The 18,048-nt window shown below is 39.1% G+C and overlaps 3 protein-coding genes across 3 annotated transcripts in view; 1 reads left to right on the plus strand and 2 right to left on the minus strand.

Annotated features, from left to right (window-relative positions):
* Positions 1-18,048, minus strand: part of LOC134677998 (serine/threonine-protein kinase BRSK2) — an 83,319-nt gene that overhangs the window by 58,797 nt on the left and 6,474 nt on the right. The window contains exons 3-6 of the mRNA XM_063536439.1: positions 13,697-13,791; positions 12,586-12,671; positions 11,563-11,703; positions 10,165-10,315 (exon numbers count right to left, since the gene is read on the minus strand). Of these exons, the coding sequence (XP_063392509.1) occupies positions 10,165-10,315; positions 11,563-11,703; positions 12,586-12,671; positions 13,697-13,791 (473 nt within the window). The remainder of the gene's footprint in view (positions 1-10,164; positions 10,316-11,562; positions 11,704-12,585; positions 12,672-13,696; positions 13,792-18,048) is intronic.
* Positions 1,644-3,326, minus strand: LOC134677838 (uncharacterized). Its single transcript, XM_063536263.1, has one exon. It carries the CDS (start codon positions 3,183-3,185, stop codon positions 2,085-2,087), a length of 1,101 nt encoding a protein of 366 aa, XP_063392333.1. The 5' UTR covers positions 3,186-3,326; the 3' UTR covers positions 1,644-2,084.
* Positions 4,089-6,939, plus strand: LOC134677831 (kinesin-like protein KIF23). Its single transcript, XM_063536258.1, has one exon. The coding sequence runs from the start codon at positions 4,307-4,309 to the stop codon at positions 6,935-6,937; it is 2,631 nt and encodes an 876-aa protein (XP_063392328.1). The 5' UTR covers positions 4,089-4,306; the 3' UTR covers positions 6,938-6,939.

The raw sequence follows: 18,048 nt of genomic DNA on the forward strand, positions 1-18,048 counted from the left end.
CTTTGTAATTGAGTTAAAGCAGTGTTCATATTTTCAACAGCCATATTTAGATTTTGATTTTCACAGTACAAAAGCAAGTCATCAGCAAATTGCAATATTTTAACTTGGGATGTATTTACAAAACTAAGGATTTGAGATGTGTAAAGGTTATACAATAAGGGTGATAAGGTTGCACCTTGCATTGTTCCTTTATTAGCTGTTGTAGGGCCATACAGCTTATTGTTAAATTTTACATATACAGTCCTATTATATAAAAAACCAAAAATCCAATTTAAAATTTTAGCAGGGAGATCTAATTGATGTAATACAGTAATTAAACTTTCAATATTAACATTATCAAAGGCACCTTTTACATCTAGAAAAACACATATAACATTTGTATGACTAAGTTTAGCCTTTTTAAGGTCACTAATAAATGAAACAAAACTTTCAGTGCAGCTTTTGCCTTTTCTGAATCCAAACTGAACATCCGGTAGCTTTCCCTGAGTTTCTGCATAGTAATCTAAACGTAACTTTAACATATTTTCAAAAAGTTTGCCTAAACATGATGACAATGAAATTGGTCTATATGATGAAGGACTATTTACTGGTTTATTTGGCTTTAAGATGGGAATGACACATTGTGTTTTCCATGACTCTGGAATGACTAAATGATCCCATAATTTATTATAAATATGTAAAAGTATTTCTATAGCATTAGGATGCAACTTTTTTACTAACATATATGGTATATTGTCTAACCCTGGTGATGTGTCTTTTCTACTTTTGAGTGATATAAAAAGTTCATTAAGTGTAAACGGTCTATTCAGAAAAGAGTTCCTTGGAGTTTCGTCTGACTGATTAATAATGTTATTTAAATGATTTTTATTTAATGGAGATGAATCTGATAATTTATTTAAAAAACTTGGCACCCATTCATCATTTAAATGTCTATTGTGAGAAGAGCCAATTCTTTTAAACTTTTTCATGTATCCCCATATCCTAGAAACCGGTGTCATCCTATTAAAACTACTGCATAGCTCTTGCCAAGACCTCACACGTTCTTGTTTTAATGTTCTTTTTTTCTGGGCATCAAGCTTTTTGTAATTTATAAAGTTAGCAATACTGGGTGATGTTCTATACTGAGTTAAAGCATCTTTAGACTTTTTAACAGCCTCAAGGCATGTTTGGTTCCACCAGGGAACAGGTTTCCTCATGACCTTCACGGATTGTTTGGACTCTAGTTTTGGAACTGTTTCTGAACGAATATCATATAAAATGTTTACAAAATTAGTATACAAATTAAGAGGTTCTGTATTATCATCAATGTCTAAATGAGAAAAACAGGTTTCTGATAAATTATAATACTTGGACCAATCTGCTCTATTATAAATATATTTTTCTTCCACAGGTCGGACTTCATATATGGATGGCTTCACATTTACATCAACCAGAGTCGGATAGTGGTAACTACCCATTGGGTCATCATGAACTCGCCATTCACAAAGGGGAGCTATTGTGGGACTGACAAGAGCTATATCAATTGCAGATGGATTCCTATTTGGATATTGCACTGTTGTTGGACTGCCATCATTTAAAATACACAAATCAAATTCATCAATAATATTGTATAAACTATTGCCTCTACTGTTATTTGATTGACAGCCAAATAATATGTGATGAGCGTTAAAATCACCCATGATTAGACATGGCTTGGGGGTTTCAAGCAAAAGCTTTTTCATTTTACGAACATCAAACCTGCTACCATTGGGTGGACAATAAACACAAAGAATGTATAATTTACCAACTGATGTTTCAATAGCTACACAGATATTCTGAATCGATTCATAAAAAGTTGTGTTTATGATATTATATTGTAAGTTTTGTTTAATAAGTATACCTACTCCATTTTTGGCATTTTTTGAAATTTTATGTATAAAGTTGTACGGGGCAAAGTTAGGAATTGTACTTGTACTTTTGAGCCATGTTTCATTTAATAAACAAATGTCTATCTGTTGCTCTGCAAGAAATGTATTTAATAGGGCTTTCTTATGTAACAAACTTTGAATGTTAAACTGTGCTAGATGCAAAAAAGTGTCCATGATTTAGTTTAATAAATTTGTTTTGAGTATTTCTTTAATTCTTTTATTATTAATTGGAGTATCACTCCTGTCATTTCCCAGCATAACCAAAGATTTGATTAAAGCATTAATGATAGTCTCGTCATTCAGTAGTTGCTCAATATTCAGGGAAGTTTGGCTTACGCCTACATTATTATTTGGTTTGGTTATGGTTGGAAATACTTTTGGATTTGTAATAGGTACAGGGGCTGATGGTACAGTATTACTCACCACAGTGGCAAAACTACGGCTGAGGTTTTCATATTTAGCTTTCTTTTCTTCAATTTTCTTTTGTTTCACAGGGCAGTCTCTGGAGATCGCCAAGTGATTGCCTTTGCAATTAATGCAAGTGAGTTCATCTACATCACAATCTTTATATGAATGCTGTCCAGAACAAGCTGAACACATTTGTTCGCCTCGACAAACTCTTGCTGAGTGGTTGAATTTTAAGCATTTGTAGCATTGCAGCAGTGGTGGTATATACATGTGAATCGGGTATCTGTACATTTGCATGTATGCATATTGGGGTAATGTCGTAGCCGCAAAAGTAACGGCAATCGTACCTAAGGGGACCAATTTGCCGTCCACTTTTCTCATAAATCTCTTAACCGAGATCACCTCCGTGTCACAGGTAATGTTTTTATATATCTCTTCATTAGTCATCTCCTTAGGCACGTAACGTATCACGCCTGTTGTCTCTGTAAGGTGTGCTGGTACAAAAGCTTTCAACTTATTTTTGCCCAAAAAATTGTCCATTTTGAGAAAGTTATTGGCCGGTGCAGGTTTCTTAAAAGTGACGCCTACTTTATGCGCGTTCACTCGATGCACGCCGACTATTCCTTTAACATTGTCCGTGAATAGTTTTGTCAGAGCAATGGGATTCCTATTGCCCAACTTGTCGTTTTCCTGCGATTCTACGTACACGACGCACTCAGCGCTGTGATTGTCTGGGAATTGTCGCTTGTAATTTGGCTTAACAAACATTTTATAATTTGCGGTAACGTCCGAAGCCGCCAACTTTCGTTTCTTTCTTTCTTTTGGTTCTTTATCACCGGGGGGCTGGCCCCCGCCGGTGTTTTCACCCATTTTTATTTACACAATGTTCTATGTACACAAATTTACTATTTACACCAAATTTAAGTTAATATATACAAAGAAATCAATTTGAGAAAATCTGGGAAAATTAAATCGCCCGCTTTTTTCGACTTCCCGCCAAAAAGTCCCTGTCAAATACAGAGCTGCCAATGCTGCCATACGGCAAAAGCTAAAATCCCCAAAATTCTTCTTTCGCTTAAAACAAAAAAAAAGAAAATACGAGTTCATTTAACCCTGTATAAAAAATAGTTGTATAATATTTGAACTTTACAAGCAAAAAATTAAGTGATAAATGTTTTGGTTCCAATTAATGTTATGTAGTATGATCAAAATAAAAGTATGCAATTTTTCGGTAAAAATTCATCGTTTTTATTTCTAATTTAAATACATTTTTGAGTAGTGGCAACATTTTGGAACGTCCCTTTATACGCCATATTATATTCGATTATATTGATAATAAATCGTTTATTAAGATTACAATTCTAAACCATGTTTTTATTATAATATAAGACATTCACAATTAAATCATCGTAAAAATTTCAGGTATTAAATAATCTTAATATTCAATAATTTTTATAATTTTCACAATAGGATAGGAACGTATTTTTAGTGTAGCCATGTTAGGTTGTGTATGACTCCTAGGGAAAATGTCAATAAAAACCAACCAAATATTTACTCCTTTAAAAATAAAGCGTTGATAATGAAAATAAAGCCCTTTAAAATTATCGCGCAATTAAATTTTTATTGGCGAGTTTTATTTAATGAACATGTGGGAAACATTTGGTTAAACCTTGGTTAAACATGTGGGAAAATATTTAAAAAGCATGCAACACTCCTCGCTAGTAAACGTCATTTTTAATGCTACCCAACCCGTTTAAAGAGTCAAGCTTTTCAACAGTCGAAAGAGATACCAAATGCAAATAGCTCAAGAGTAAAAGAGACAAACTTATTCTAACCCTTGAACCGACAATATTAAATTTGCTCGCATTTAATTTAATCAACGGGCAACGGTTGCTTTGATTTCGTATAACCGTCGAAATTGTAAAACGTTAATTCTTATAAACAAAGTGTGATTTATCGTCCTACGAGTGTAAAAACGGGAATTAATCAAAATGAAGTCCGCCAAATCGAAACAGAAAATTAACGAGATGCGTACGCCGGCGCGGAGTAAGCAAAACTTGAACGGCGAGCGCGATCCAGTACAAGTTTTCTGTAGATTACGCCCGATGCAACGAGAATCCGATATCCCGTGTATGAAGATAATTTCACCGACCACAGTGCTCCTAACTCCACCAGCAACGGCCTTGAGCTACAGAAATGAGAACAACAAGTCGATGAAATACACTTTTAAAGAAGTATTCCCTCCTGAAACACCCCAACAAGAAGTGTTTGATAAAGTCGCATATCCGCTCGTAGAAGGCCTAATCAAAGGTAAAAATGGTCTATTATTCACTTACGGCGTCACCGGCAGCGGGAAAACCTTCACAATGACCGGCGAGCCTCACAATTGCGGTATTTTGCCAAGATGTCTGAACATCATATTTAAAACTATAAACGAGTGTCAGGCGCATAAATACGTGTTCAAACCTGACAAAATGAACATGTTTGAGATTCAGTCTGAGGTGGAAGCCATGTTGGAACGGCAGCAGGAGCTCCATAAGTTCAAATTAGGGAAAAAAAACAATTCGAACCCGGACTTGGCAATGGCTTCCATGGAGGTGACAAAAGTCGAAGGTTTGAATGAAGATAACCAGTATGCAGTGTTTGTTTCATATGTAGAAGTCTACAATAACAGCGTCTTTGATTTGCTGGAAGATGGACCGCCGGTGACTAAGAATTTACCTGCGAAAATTATCAGAGAAGACGCAGCGAAGAACATGTACGTCCATGGTGTCACCGAGATTGAAATTAAGTCTGCAGAGGAGGCATTTGATGCGTTCTATTTAGGATTGAAACGGAAAAGGATGGCTCATACAACTCTTAATGCGGAATCAAGTCGTAGTCACTCCGTTTTTACCATCAGGTTGGTGCAGGCACCAGTAGATGAGGTCGGTGAAGCTGTAATCCAGAATAAGAAGTTTCTATCCATCAGCCAAATAAGCCTGGTCGATTTAGCTGGCAGCGAAAGAACGAATCGGACGAAAAATACTGGCCAGCGGTTACGGGAGGCTGGCAACATTAACAAGTCTTTAATGACGCTCCGAACGTGTCTGGAAGTTTTACGGGAGAACCAAGCTACTGGGGCTAATAATATGGTGCCATACAGGGAGTCCAAGATCACTCATCTGTTCAAGAACTTCTTCGAAGGTGAAGGGCAGGTACGTATGATTGTTTGCGCTAACCCGAGAGCAGAAGACTACGATGAAACGCTCCAAGTTATGAGGTTTGCTGAAATGGCTGCTGAAGTAGAGGTAACCAAAGCTCAAGTCAACGATATAGCGGCCTCTATAGGCCTGGTGTCCGGCAGACGCAAAGCAAACAGACTATTTGCAACTGCGAGAGACAATCTAGCTAGACCTGATGCTAAAGAGCTTGAGCTAGACCTAGGTCTAGTCTACAGCTTAGGCCCAGACTTCCCAAGTCTAGAACTGAATAGCTCACAAGCTGGCCATATTATTAAAGAACTCATGGCCCATTTGGAGATGAGGTTAGATCGGAGAGAGACTTTAAAACGGAGCAAAGCATTGAAGGATGAGAGGTTCAGAGCCGCACTTATAGACTTAGAGAAAGAGTCTTTAGAAGTAAGAGGAGAGAATGCCGCTTTGAGAGGGCAGCTGGCTGCATCTGAACGTAGAATCAGAGCTTTAGAGGACCGTCTGACAGCTACGGAGAATGAATCAACTTCAAACAAACGAAAACTAAACGAGTTGACCGAATACACAAGCACTCTTAAACGGGAGTTGCAAGAGAAGGAGCTACAGCTCAGCCAGAATAAGCTAGAGAAAGAGAAAATGAAGCGTATATTAGAAAGGAAATATAATCATAAGATAGCGGCAGAGCATGAGCGAGCAAAGGAAATTCATACTGAAAAAGAGAAATTACGCAACGCTATTGAAGATAAAGAGAATCGCTTAAGGATTATAGCTGAAGCGTTAGACAGAGGTGATATGGAGCCGAAGCATACAGGAGAATTCGCAGCGCAGACTAGTGTGAGAGACTACACACCAGGGTCGACACCTAGAGCTTTACCAGCGCATTTGCTGACTCCATTCAGCTCCGTACCGCATACTAGGGAAACTAGAGACACACCAGCATCGGCAGTATCGTCCCGTCGTGGTGTAGCCGTTGCCAACCCTAGACACCGCCGTTCGCTATCGGCTGACGGTCGAGGCTGGATCGAACACGCCCCTAACAAACTCGTCCCAATGGGCACCGTTATGAAACCCTCCATAGTCAACAGTAAAGTAGTTAACAAGCTAACAACAGTCAAAGACATAGCTAATGCTAAGGCGTCGAAGTACTGCTTAATATCTCAAGAGCAAGACACGGATGGGGAGCTAGAAACGAAGCTTTACAAAGGTGATGTTGTACCGACTTGCGGAGGGGGCGCTCAAGTTATTTTCAACGATGTGGAAATGCTTAAGCAATTCTCTCCGACTCGAGAATCCAGAGAGACTAGGGAGTCTAATACTCAGAGAACATCGGGCTGCGCTAGACATTCTGGAAAGAGAAGAGAGACAACGCATTCGCCGCCTCAAACTCCGTCTAATACTAGCAAGAAACAAAGGGTCGATGATGATTGAATATGAGTGACAAAATAAAAAGATGCTTTTACTTCTTTGTTACGATTACCAACATAATTAAAGCACATTTTCTACATATAGTTGGTCAAGCAGATCTTGTCAGTAGAAAAGGCGGCAAATTTGAAAAATGTAGGCGCGAAATATATTCTCATAGAAAATTTGCATTTCGCGCCTTTTTCTACTGACAAGATTTGCTTGACCAACTATAGTCATCCTGAGATACCTGGCAGATATTTGTAAAGATAATTTCTTGTATTTTAGTTAAAAAAAATACTTTCATATGTTAACCATCCCTTCGATTAGAACTTGGAATATAAAATAAAATTGTAATTTTGTATAATTTAAAAAACAATTTACAATTAATACATCATAGTTTCATGATTATGTTAGGGTTAGGGTCAGTGGCGTAGCTAGCATGGGTGGCACCCGGTGCGGAAATTGTGGGTGTCACCCCAAAATTCAATCAAAATTGTAAAATATATTTAAAAAGAGTAATTGTAATTTTTGTTAAATAGCTCAGGATTTACTCCATCGCTTTCATTTTACGAATTTTTATAGGTGGCACTACTGTTCACGGTCGGGTGTCACCCCTAAACGGGTGACACCCGGGGCGGACCGCTCCCGCCGCCCTCCCTAGCTACGCCACTGGTTAGGGTACCAAAACACTCTTATAATCTGTCAGATTATTTAGACCCACGGTGTATAAGGATTTGGAGGAAATCTCAGAAACCTAATAAGTACATTTTTAATCTGTGATTACATTTGTATTTTTAATTGTTTTTAAGAACAAAATAGATTTAGTTTTTTACTTCGCTGATTGGGTGGTTGTTATTTTTAGTTTAATTAAATTAAAATAATTGATTACATTTGATTTAATCATGATTCTTGAAACTTTTGAATATGGTTTTGATTAAATATTGTCATCAGATATATGTGCACAGACGAAAGGTTCAAAAATATGTACACAATTATATTCCGAATAGGTATAAAAGGATTATTCCCACTAAGTTACCACCAAGTTTTTACCAGTGGTCACTACTGGGCAAAAAAACCCCTTTTCTATTTCAGTACAGTTACTAGTTACCACGTGGTAACAACTTGGTGGTAACTAGTAGGAATAACCCATAAAAACTAACTATTTACCTGTATTATGATGTACTTAATTAGGTTAATATCATATTAAAATTTAAATAGGGACATTTAAGACTACTAATTTCCAAAGTTGACTTTCAAATGCGTATAAAAGTTTAAAAAGGACAGCAGTCTATTATTGATTTCCCTCTTAGGGCCACCCCAAATTTAGCGTCTTTCGAGCGTCGGCGTCTACAACTATGGCCGCTGCTCGACGCAACGTCGACGCAACTGCGCAGCGACGTCATTTTCCATAGCGCTGACCAGACGCCGACGCTCGAAAAACGCTATATGTGGGGTGGCCCTTAATTTTATTGACCATTTGTGACATTTTCTAGCAAAAGTACCACATTGTCGCTTACCATAAGGACGAAATTTGCTCGTATATCTATACGAATAGCCTGTCTAGAGTGTCCTTATGGCTAACATGTGGTAACTTTTGCTTGGGATTGTCACATATAGTTATTTGTCAAGCAGGTTTTCCCATTGGATACGGATCCGCAAGGCGCTCCGTTGTGCGAGCGCGACAGAAATATATGCATAGTGATGTCCCGCTCACACACTGGAGCTAAGTGCGGTTCGCATAAGAAATAATTTAATTTAGACTATTTTATATAAGTAACCCATTACCCGTTAAAAGACTTTGTGAATATTGTAGTTTTATATTAAGTTGTAGCTTTTCTAGAATTATTTTGTTTGTAAGTAGTAGGTATTTTCTTTTGTAACCTAATAAATTACCCTATTCGGTATAATTATAGTTTTTTTTACAACTTTGTATGTCCTCTAGCGCCATCTTTGGGCGAGTAGCAAGAGTAATTATAGTTTTGTTAAGCCATAGAGAAATATAAGTTAGACAAGAGTGCTCACTCCATACATCAGTAATCAGTGTATTTACATCAGTTTTGGCACCAAAAATATTAGTATTTTCATAGTCGACATCTAGAAAGTCCTATGTCATCATCATGTGGTCATCGAAAAGTCTTATGTTGTTGAGATTAGTTTCCGGTCGGTGCTACATCTATTGTCACTTGACAGTACTACTACTGCTACTAAAAGTACTGATAATTCCGCTACTCGGTGCTAGATGTCGACTATGAAAATACTAATATTTTTGGTGCCAAAACTGATGTATGGAGTGTGCACTCTTGTCTAACTTATATTTCTCTATGGTTAAGCGGATGAATGGCGTACGAGCCGTTATGCCGCGGTTTTACTCGCGACTCGTATCGCCCGTAGTAAAACCGCGGTTTTGCGGCTAGTGATCCAAAAGACTCTGTGAACCTCTTTAGGGCTCGCCTCATCTTTTGACGCCTAAAAGGAGCCTTTTTAGGGTTCCGTACCCAAAGGGTAAAACGGGACCCTATATTACTAAGACTTTGGTGTCCGTCTGTCACCAGGCTGTATCTCACGAACCGTGATAGCTAGACAGTTGAAATTTTCACAAATGATGTATTTCTGTTGCCGCTATAACAACAAATACTAAAACAGAATAAAATAAAGATTTAATTTTTGCATTATGGTGCGGAACCCTTCGTGCGCGAGTCCGACTCGCACTTGCCCGGTTTTATTTATGTAATTAGTAAAATAGACTTTTAGGCGTCAAGAGATAATGCTCGAGTCTTTTGGATCACGATTTGCGACTCTTCGGTAAAACTGGCTGGTGTATGAGGTAGAGGCGTAGAGTGAAAATAAAATAAAAAAGGAAAAAAATGTTTATTCATATTAAGAATTACTTAAAATACAGTTGTAAGTGTTGGCGCCACTTTTTATGTAGCAAATACTTGTGTTAAGAGGCACCGCTCTTCCTTAGTTGGTAATTGATTGAGCCCTGATTGAGCCGTATAACTTCAGGACAGGCGTAATGCGGACTACCACACATTTATAACATGGAACCGGCGGGCTGTAGAGGCGCCATGCCGAAATAATAATAAAAATCTCCAATAGATGTCGCTGTAATAAATCTCACACGTAGTATCTTTGTAGACTTGCCCGTAGCAAAGAGAAGAGTCAAGAGTGTCTGAATTAAATTCTTTCGCACCATGCCGAAATAATAATAAAAATCTCCACTAGATGTCGCTGTAACAACTCTCACTTACCCGTATAACTTCAGGACAGGCGTAATGCGGACTCCCACATGACGTTTCTAACATGGAACCGGCGGGCTGTAGAGACGCCATGCCGAAATCAGCTATCTTGATGTTGTTCCGTTCGTCTAGCAATAGGTTTTCGGGCTTTAGGTCGCGATGGCTGTAACAGAAATATTATAGACTGAAATTGGCGACTAAAGGATGACTTACTTTTCTATGACATGACAGGCGATCACGTGGATGGTTTCCATAGAAAACGATGCGCCGGAAGCTCCGGCCCGGACACGGCCATCCGGCCTAGCCAAGGTTACAATCGCTATCGCTTAGACAACGAAACGCTTTGTGTCTCTCTATCATTCTTCCATATTAGTGCGACAGAGACAGTTGCGTTTCAATCGCTACGCAGCAGCGTAAGCGGTTGGCATGTTGGCTACGCGGCCGGTCTAACGTGAGTGATCCTTAAACCCCCAGTGGCTCAGGCCGGAATCGAACCGGCCTCCAGGCCGCCCGGCCATGACCATAGAAAAAAAATACATTTCGCGCCCACTCCATACATCAGTATTGGTACCAAAACGACTAGAGTTAGACCGTAAAAAGTCTGCAGCGGTTTTGATAGCCCACGCAGTGCAAGTGTCATTTTAAACGTCAAACTTCTATGAAATTATGACGTATAAATAGGTAACACTTACACTGCGTGGGCTATCAAATCCGCTGCAGACTTTTATTGGTGTGACTATAAATTATTTTCGTTGTCGACATCGAGTACCGGAATTATCAGTACCGCTAATTGATACTAGATGTTTAGACCGTCAAATACAGTGGCGTAGCTATATAGTTTGTTTTTTTTAGCATTAGAAATAAGGTAAACAATCTTGATGTATCTTTTAATTGAAAAACACAGTTTAAAAATAGGTTACGGCAAATATGTAACAATTATGAATCTAATACGATCATTTATAATATTTTGCTTTCATAAGTAATAGTTTTTGATTTTTAAAAAGCGTTTTTCAATTAAAAGACATGTCAAGATCGCTTACCTTCTTGCAAGTTCTTTCTAATGCTAAAAAAAACGAACTATAGGCGTGGGTGAAGTGGCCCATCACCCACGGCCTCGCGCCCCAAGGAGGGCCTCGCGTGGGCCCCCTTTGGGCATAGTGGAAAAAAGGGCCTCACAGATACGACTTCGCCCGGCTAGATTAGTTAGATCAGTTCACGCTATGCCACTGGTCAAATACATATAGTTGGTCAAGCAGAATTTGTCAGTAGAAAAAGGCGGCAAATCTGAAACATGTAGGCGCGAAGGGACATCGTCTCATGGGAAATTTGAATTTCGCGCCTTTTTCTACTCACAAGATTTGCTTGACTATCTATATATATACCGTATGCATTGTTTCAGGATTTACTTACCATATAGAATGGCTATGACAAAAGTCGAGCGCAGATATAATTTGTCTAAAGAATCTCCGTGCCTCCTTAGGAGTGAGCCGGCCTTTCTTCACAAGGTAGTCGAATAACTCCCCTCCGCTTACGTGCTCCAACACCAGGTACCTGTGACAGATTGATGTTAGCGCCATCTTGTGGTGAGTAGAGAACATTACGCACGGTCCCTATTATCATAGAGGAAAAAACCAGGCAAGTGCGAGTCGGACTCGCGCACGAAGGGTTCCGTACCACAATGCAAAAAAAAAACAAAAAAAAGCAAAAAATAAACGGTCACCCATCCAAGTACTGACCACTCCCGACGTTGCTTAACTTTGGTCAAAAATCACGTTTGTTGTATGGGAGCCCCATTTAAATCTTTATTTTATTCTGTTTTTAGTATTTGTTGTTATAGCGGCAACAGAAATACATAATCTGTGAAAATTTCAACTGTCTAGCTATCACGGTTCGTGAGATACAGCCTGATGACAGACAGACGGACGGACGGACGGACAGCGAAGTCTTAGTAATAGGGTCCCGTTTTACCCTTTGGGTACGGAACCCTAAAAAGTACATCTCCATACATCAGTTTTGGTACAGAAACGACTATTATTTTCGTAGTCGACATCTGGAATCGACTAGAGGAATAATCAGTACTGCTACTTGACAATAGATGTACCGGTGTCCGAAAAGTCTAATGCTCAATAATTTTCAGCTAATATTATAACCGGATTAACCGGAACTCTATTATCAACTCCTTCTGCTTTTAGAAGCAGAAGGATAGTTAGAGAGAGAAGGAGTATTAGTTGTTAATTGTTGTTCAATACAATTTTCGTGAGTCGCTACACCAGAGACATCTAGTCTCGAGTAGCGGTACTGATAATTCCGCTACTCGATGCTAGATGTCGACTGCGATAATAATAGTCTTTTTGGTATCAAAACCGATGTATGGAGTGAGCACTCTATTCTTACTATATTTCTCTATGGTATTATTAAAATAGTAGCACTTACAGGTATTTCTTATTTTCATAAACGTCGGACAATCCTAGGACGTGCGGGTGTTCTATTAATTTCATAATTGCTATTTCCCGCTCCACCTGAAACAAAACCAATTGCAAATTATAACTTGTAGAATATTATTAAAACCATCACATCTTGAATTTTCACTTTAATTTCTCTATATTCTTTTAGGCGAGAACTGAGACACAACCTTTAGGCACAAATATTCATGTTCGAAATGAATTTCAGTTATGTGTTGTTTATTTGTGCTAATAAACATTTCTTATTAACCACTCAACGTATAGCTACGTATAGCTATGACTCTACATATGACTCTACATTGAATCTACATATGACTACATATGACGCTACATATGACTCTTAATTAGATAAATACAAGTACATACCTATCAGGAGAAACATTTGGCAATGTCAACACGACCCACATTTTCAAAAAGCCGGCCGATTTTCAACATCGGCCCAAATGTTAAAAATATCGCGTGTTAATTCAATATTATGTTATGTGACAGAAATCCGCTGTAGGATGACCTTAAGCTTCCATGACAATCGTTAAGCCTGTTAGCCATTGATTTTATTAAGCCTTTGCTCGCCAAAACTTATCTCTTTAACGCCAATGACAAATTTAATCCGTTAAGACGTGCATCTTTCATGCATTTTGTAAATTTTAGGTTTCAATTTGATTTTCATATTATAAATATTACTGATACGGATATCAGTACAGTCTATCACGTAAAAGATTTTTGGGCCAATCGAGGCTTAACTTTTGACAGCGAATATTTTTACCATATCCTTCATATGCGCCTAGCGGCATCTACCGTAGGAGTATTACATTAAAAGGCTACGAAACATTGATACGTACCACAGAATAAATAATAGTACTACCGTACAGAAAGGACACTTTCTACAAAACCGAAGTTTGACAGCGATTCAGGGACGAATCATGATATCCCTTTCTAACTATGGCACTTACCCCTTTTGGCTATTTAGGGTTGTCAAAATTAAAGTAATTATCTTATCTGTGGTTACCATAAACTTCATATACGCCTGGCGACATCTACCGTAGGAGTATTACATTAAACGGCTACGAAACATTGATACGTACTTTCATTAGCACGGATTCGCTCAGCTTTTCCCTATTGATGATCTTGATGGCGACCTTCTTGCCCGTGACGCAGTGGACACCCAGCTTGACCAGACCTGTCGACAATATATTTATTTATTAAAGAGGTAAAAAAACGATCTTATTAACCTTTTGGAACCAATGACCGATATATCCGCACCGCAGGTTCAATGCCAAAGACCGATGAATCGGTCACAGACCACAGAGCAACATAGAATAACGTGCATATGCATAAAGTTCAATTTCGTTATTGACAGCTCTGTGACGTGGCATCCGAATGAAGGAACCGTCCATTATGCGTGGTCCACACGCACGTGGCCAGTTTTTTTTAAATCACCCCGTTACCACCATTAATCACCATTCACGGCTAGACTAAGGGCTCATTTATGTTCGTTTTTTTTAGCATTAGAAATAAGGTAAACAATCTTGATGTGTCTTTTAATTGAAAAACACATTTTATAAATAAGTTTCGGCAAATATGTAACAATTATGAATGTAATACAATCATTTATATTCTTCTGCTTTCAAAAGTAATAGTTACTGATTTTTATAAAGTGTATTTTAATTAAAAGACATGTCAAGATCGCTTACCTTCTTGCAATTTCTTTCTAATGCTAAAAAAAACGAACTATAGACGATTCGAGTATCATTACATTGCGGGTTTTGATCGGTCGATTGGATTGTACGTAATCAACAGCAAACTTAAATCGCATACGAGTTCGCGCGGTGTCTATATCAGCACAGAATAAATAATAGTACTAGGTACAGAAGACTCACTCTCTAACAAAACGCGTCTGTCACGTCACGATCAGCACAGATATGGCCGCTAGGTGGCGACAGCGCCACGCGCGGCTTATGGCAAACTCCAAAATTGGGGCCGAACGGATGTACTTTTAGCTACCTGTAGCAAAGCGATGAAATCGCGGAGTGAGACACGCTTGACATCAGCCATAAAAGAGAGCTTAATTATCTAGGGCAATAGACGCTGTCAGCTCGGTAAACAAAGTCCTAGGAATCCGGCTCACATTTATAATTCCATTCATGCTGCGCGGAAAATTCTGCACATTCCTCGGGGCTTTGCGGAACTAGTTTGGAATAACTCGTATCTCGCATTGTTAAAGAAAGGTAACTAATCTCATATCTAGTATTAAATAAAAAGAGTAAGGGCAGGCGTGGCTCATTCGATTTCGTCGCTTTGCTACAGGTAGCTAAAAGTACATCCGTTCGACCCCGATTTTGGGGTTTGCCATAAGCCGCGCGTGGCGCTGTCGCCACCTTGCGGCCATATCTGTGCTGATCGTGACAGACGCGTTTTGTCACTACTGATGTTCACGGTCGGGTGTCACCCCTTAATGGGTGACTCCCGGGGCGGACCGGCCCCGCCCCCCCCCTAGCTACGCCACTGGGTGTCCGTAGTTCCTTGGAGCTTGGGACAGTGTGGGATGCTACCTGCGTAGACACACTGGCACCGTCCCACCTCCAACGGACGAATGTAAAAGCGGGCGGGGCGGCAGAAAGCGCCGAAATTTTAAAACGTAAGAAATATAGGTGCCTCACTAGAGACAAAGAGAATAGATAATATACAGGGCTAGGGCTATTGCCAAAGTAAATTTTTTAGTCACGGTACATTTACTGCCATCTATCGGCACACGATTAAAACTTAAAATAAAATTGAAAATGTATAAATTAATCAAAATATGTTTACGGATAAATGATTTTTAATTTTTATTGTTCCATACTGACCCATGTTTTTTCACTGATATGTGTTAAAATTGTTAAATATCAAACGGTGTCGTGTCGGTGTCAACGCTATCTAGCCGAGAATAGGCGCCATCTATTTGAGAATGACTTTTTCTTGATTTCCGAGGCACGTTTTTTTTCTTAGACTTTATTTATCTAAAGAATGACTCACGTTAGACCGGGCCGTGTCCGACCCGGAGCTTCCGGCGCATAGTTTTCTATGGAAAGCATCACGTAATCGCCTGTCATGTCATAGAAAAGTAAGCGCCAGAAGCTCCGGCTCGGACACGGCCCGGTCTAACGTGAGTCATCCTTTATACGGAGTTATATATATCTCATGGTAGAGTGTATCATTTTGTACCATTTGGAGTTGAAACTCTAGATCCATGGGGTCCCAGCGCGCACAAGTATTCGCAAAAATCATGAAGCGTCTGGTCGACGTAACTGGTGACCGAATAGCTGGCGGCTACCTCGCACAACGTATCAGCATTGCGATATGGGTAAGTACTGGGTTTTTAAGTTTTTATATTGAAAAAATAGCATAAGATACGACAACTTCAAAGTAGCAATTGAAATGTTGGTTGTGTTGGCGCCAATATTTGCGATGTTTGTAGTGACTGGCCCAGTCGTGCAAACCTTTGCCAATTTATACTTTAATTGGCTTTTTAGCTTTTATGACGTGATGACGTCACGTTGTGAGGCAAAAAGGTAACGATGAAAAATATTGAAGCCTAGAGCACTTGAGTTAGACCAAGAAAAGTCTGCAGCGATTTTGACACGCAGTTTTCTTCCTCGCGTTATCCCGCCTTTTTGCCACGGCTCATGGGAGCCTAGGGTCCGCTTGACGACTAATCCCAAGAATTGATGTAGGTACTAGTTTTTACGAAAGCGACTGCTATCTGACCTTCCAGAGGCTAAACTAGACCTTATTGGAACGTTTGTAATCCATTTACTTCCACCAACCAAGAAAAGTTGGCATTGATTTCGATAGCACACGCAATGCAAGTGTTATTTAAACATCATAAATTCATAGAAGGTAGACGTCTAAAATAACACTGGTGAGAGGGCTGGCAGCTACTTCGGCCAGAGACTAAGTCTGGCCATCCAACGAGGTAACGCTGCCAGTCTACGGGCACCATAACACATGACAGCGACCTAGGGATCATTTTTTATTTATAAGTCTGTTTAGGGGTTCATTAATCACGTCACACGAATTTCTAGGTTTTTTTGACCCCTCCCCCCCTCCTTGTCACACTTGGTCACATTTGGCAAACCCCTCCCCCCTAGTGTGACGTCACATTTTTTCTACGAAATCGCCAAATCGAATTAAGTAAGTACCTTAGTATTATTAATATTTTATCAAAATATTTTTGACGATATAAATATTAGTAATATTATAACCCAAAACTGCTTAGGAAAGAAAATTAAACGAATAAAAACGATTATCGTTTTAAAAACTTGTTATTGAAATGTACAGCGAATAAAATAATTTAAATAAATTTTCGGTTACTGATGAAGTTAAAGTGACGTCACAAAGTTTGTGTCTCCCCCCTCCCCCATGTCACAATATGTCACATTTACTTGACCCCCTCCCTCCCCCTAAACGTGTGATGTAATTAATGGATGACCCCTTATATAAGTTTTATATTCCATGTAGTTTAGTTTTATTATTGTTTAGTTTGTATTTTTGTCCCAATAATGTCTCAAATAACACTTTTGCACTGCGTGTGCTATCATAATCGTTGCAGACTTTTCTTGGTCTAACTCTATGAAAGCTTTGAAAATTTAAAATCATTCTTAAGGTTAACTTTCGAGTCACACAAACCTTGACGCCGTCAGGCGTGGCTCACTCCGCGATTTCGTCGCTTTGCTACAGGTAGCTAAAAATACATCCGTTCAACCCAAATTTTGGGGTTTGCCATAAGCTGCGCGTGGCGCTGTCGCCACCTAGCGGCCATATCTGTGCTAATCGTAACAGACGCGTTTTGTTAGAGAGTGAGTCTTCTGTACCTAGTACTATTATTTATTCTGTGGCGCCGTCATCAGCATTCAATAGCGCAATAAAAGCCGTAACAGACTATACAGCACCGCGACCTTGGTGCGGTCAAAATATCTCTTTCTCACTCTTAACTTACTGCATGTAAGAACCGTGACGAGTGGCAGAAGAAAAGCTTTTTCATGTATCATGCTCTGAAAGAGGGTTATTGTTATTCTAAAAGGTGTGCAGAAAATGATACGTTTCTGCACTAGAGCATTTTAAGTTCCAAGTACGATTTTATTTTATTTTTTACTATAAGCAATTCAAATTTGGGTATAAATGGATTTCTTATACCATTTCTATTCTGATATATGACTCCCCCTCAAAAAATACAATAAATTTTTCTATTTTAGTAATGCTTTTTTTTAAATACATGCATTTTACTTTCCTCGTATTAGAAATGAAAATTAGAGTGTTTAAAACTCGTGTGATGGCTCCTCTACACGATGGGCCAACGCCGGCCACTCCAAGGGACGCATTTATGCGTTAGAGGGAGCAAGTGATATTGCTATCTCATTCTACCGCATGGCGGCGTCCCTTGGAGTGGCCGGCGTTG

This window comes from Cydia fagiglandana, chromosome 27 (assembly GCF_963556715.1).
Source record: "Cydia fagiglandana chromosome 27, ilCydFagi1.1, whole genome shotgun sequence".
Classification (NCBI taxonomy): Eukaryota; Metazoa; Arthropoda; class Insecta; order Lepidoptera; family Tortricidae; genus Cydia; species Cydia fagiglandana.

Bases quoted from the DNA above. Each gene is read 5' to 3' on its own strand.
- LOC134677838 (XM_063536263.1), bottom strand. From the start codon at position 3,185: ATGGGTGAAAACACCGGCGGGGGCCAGCCCCCCGGTGATAAAGAACCA.
- LOC134677831 (XM_063536258.1), top strand. From the start codon at position 4,307: ATGAAGTCCGCCAAATCGAAACAGAAAATTAACGAGATGCGTACGCCG.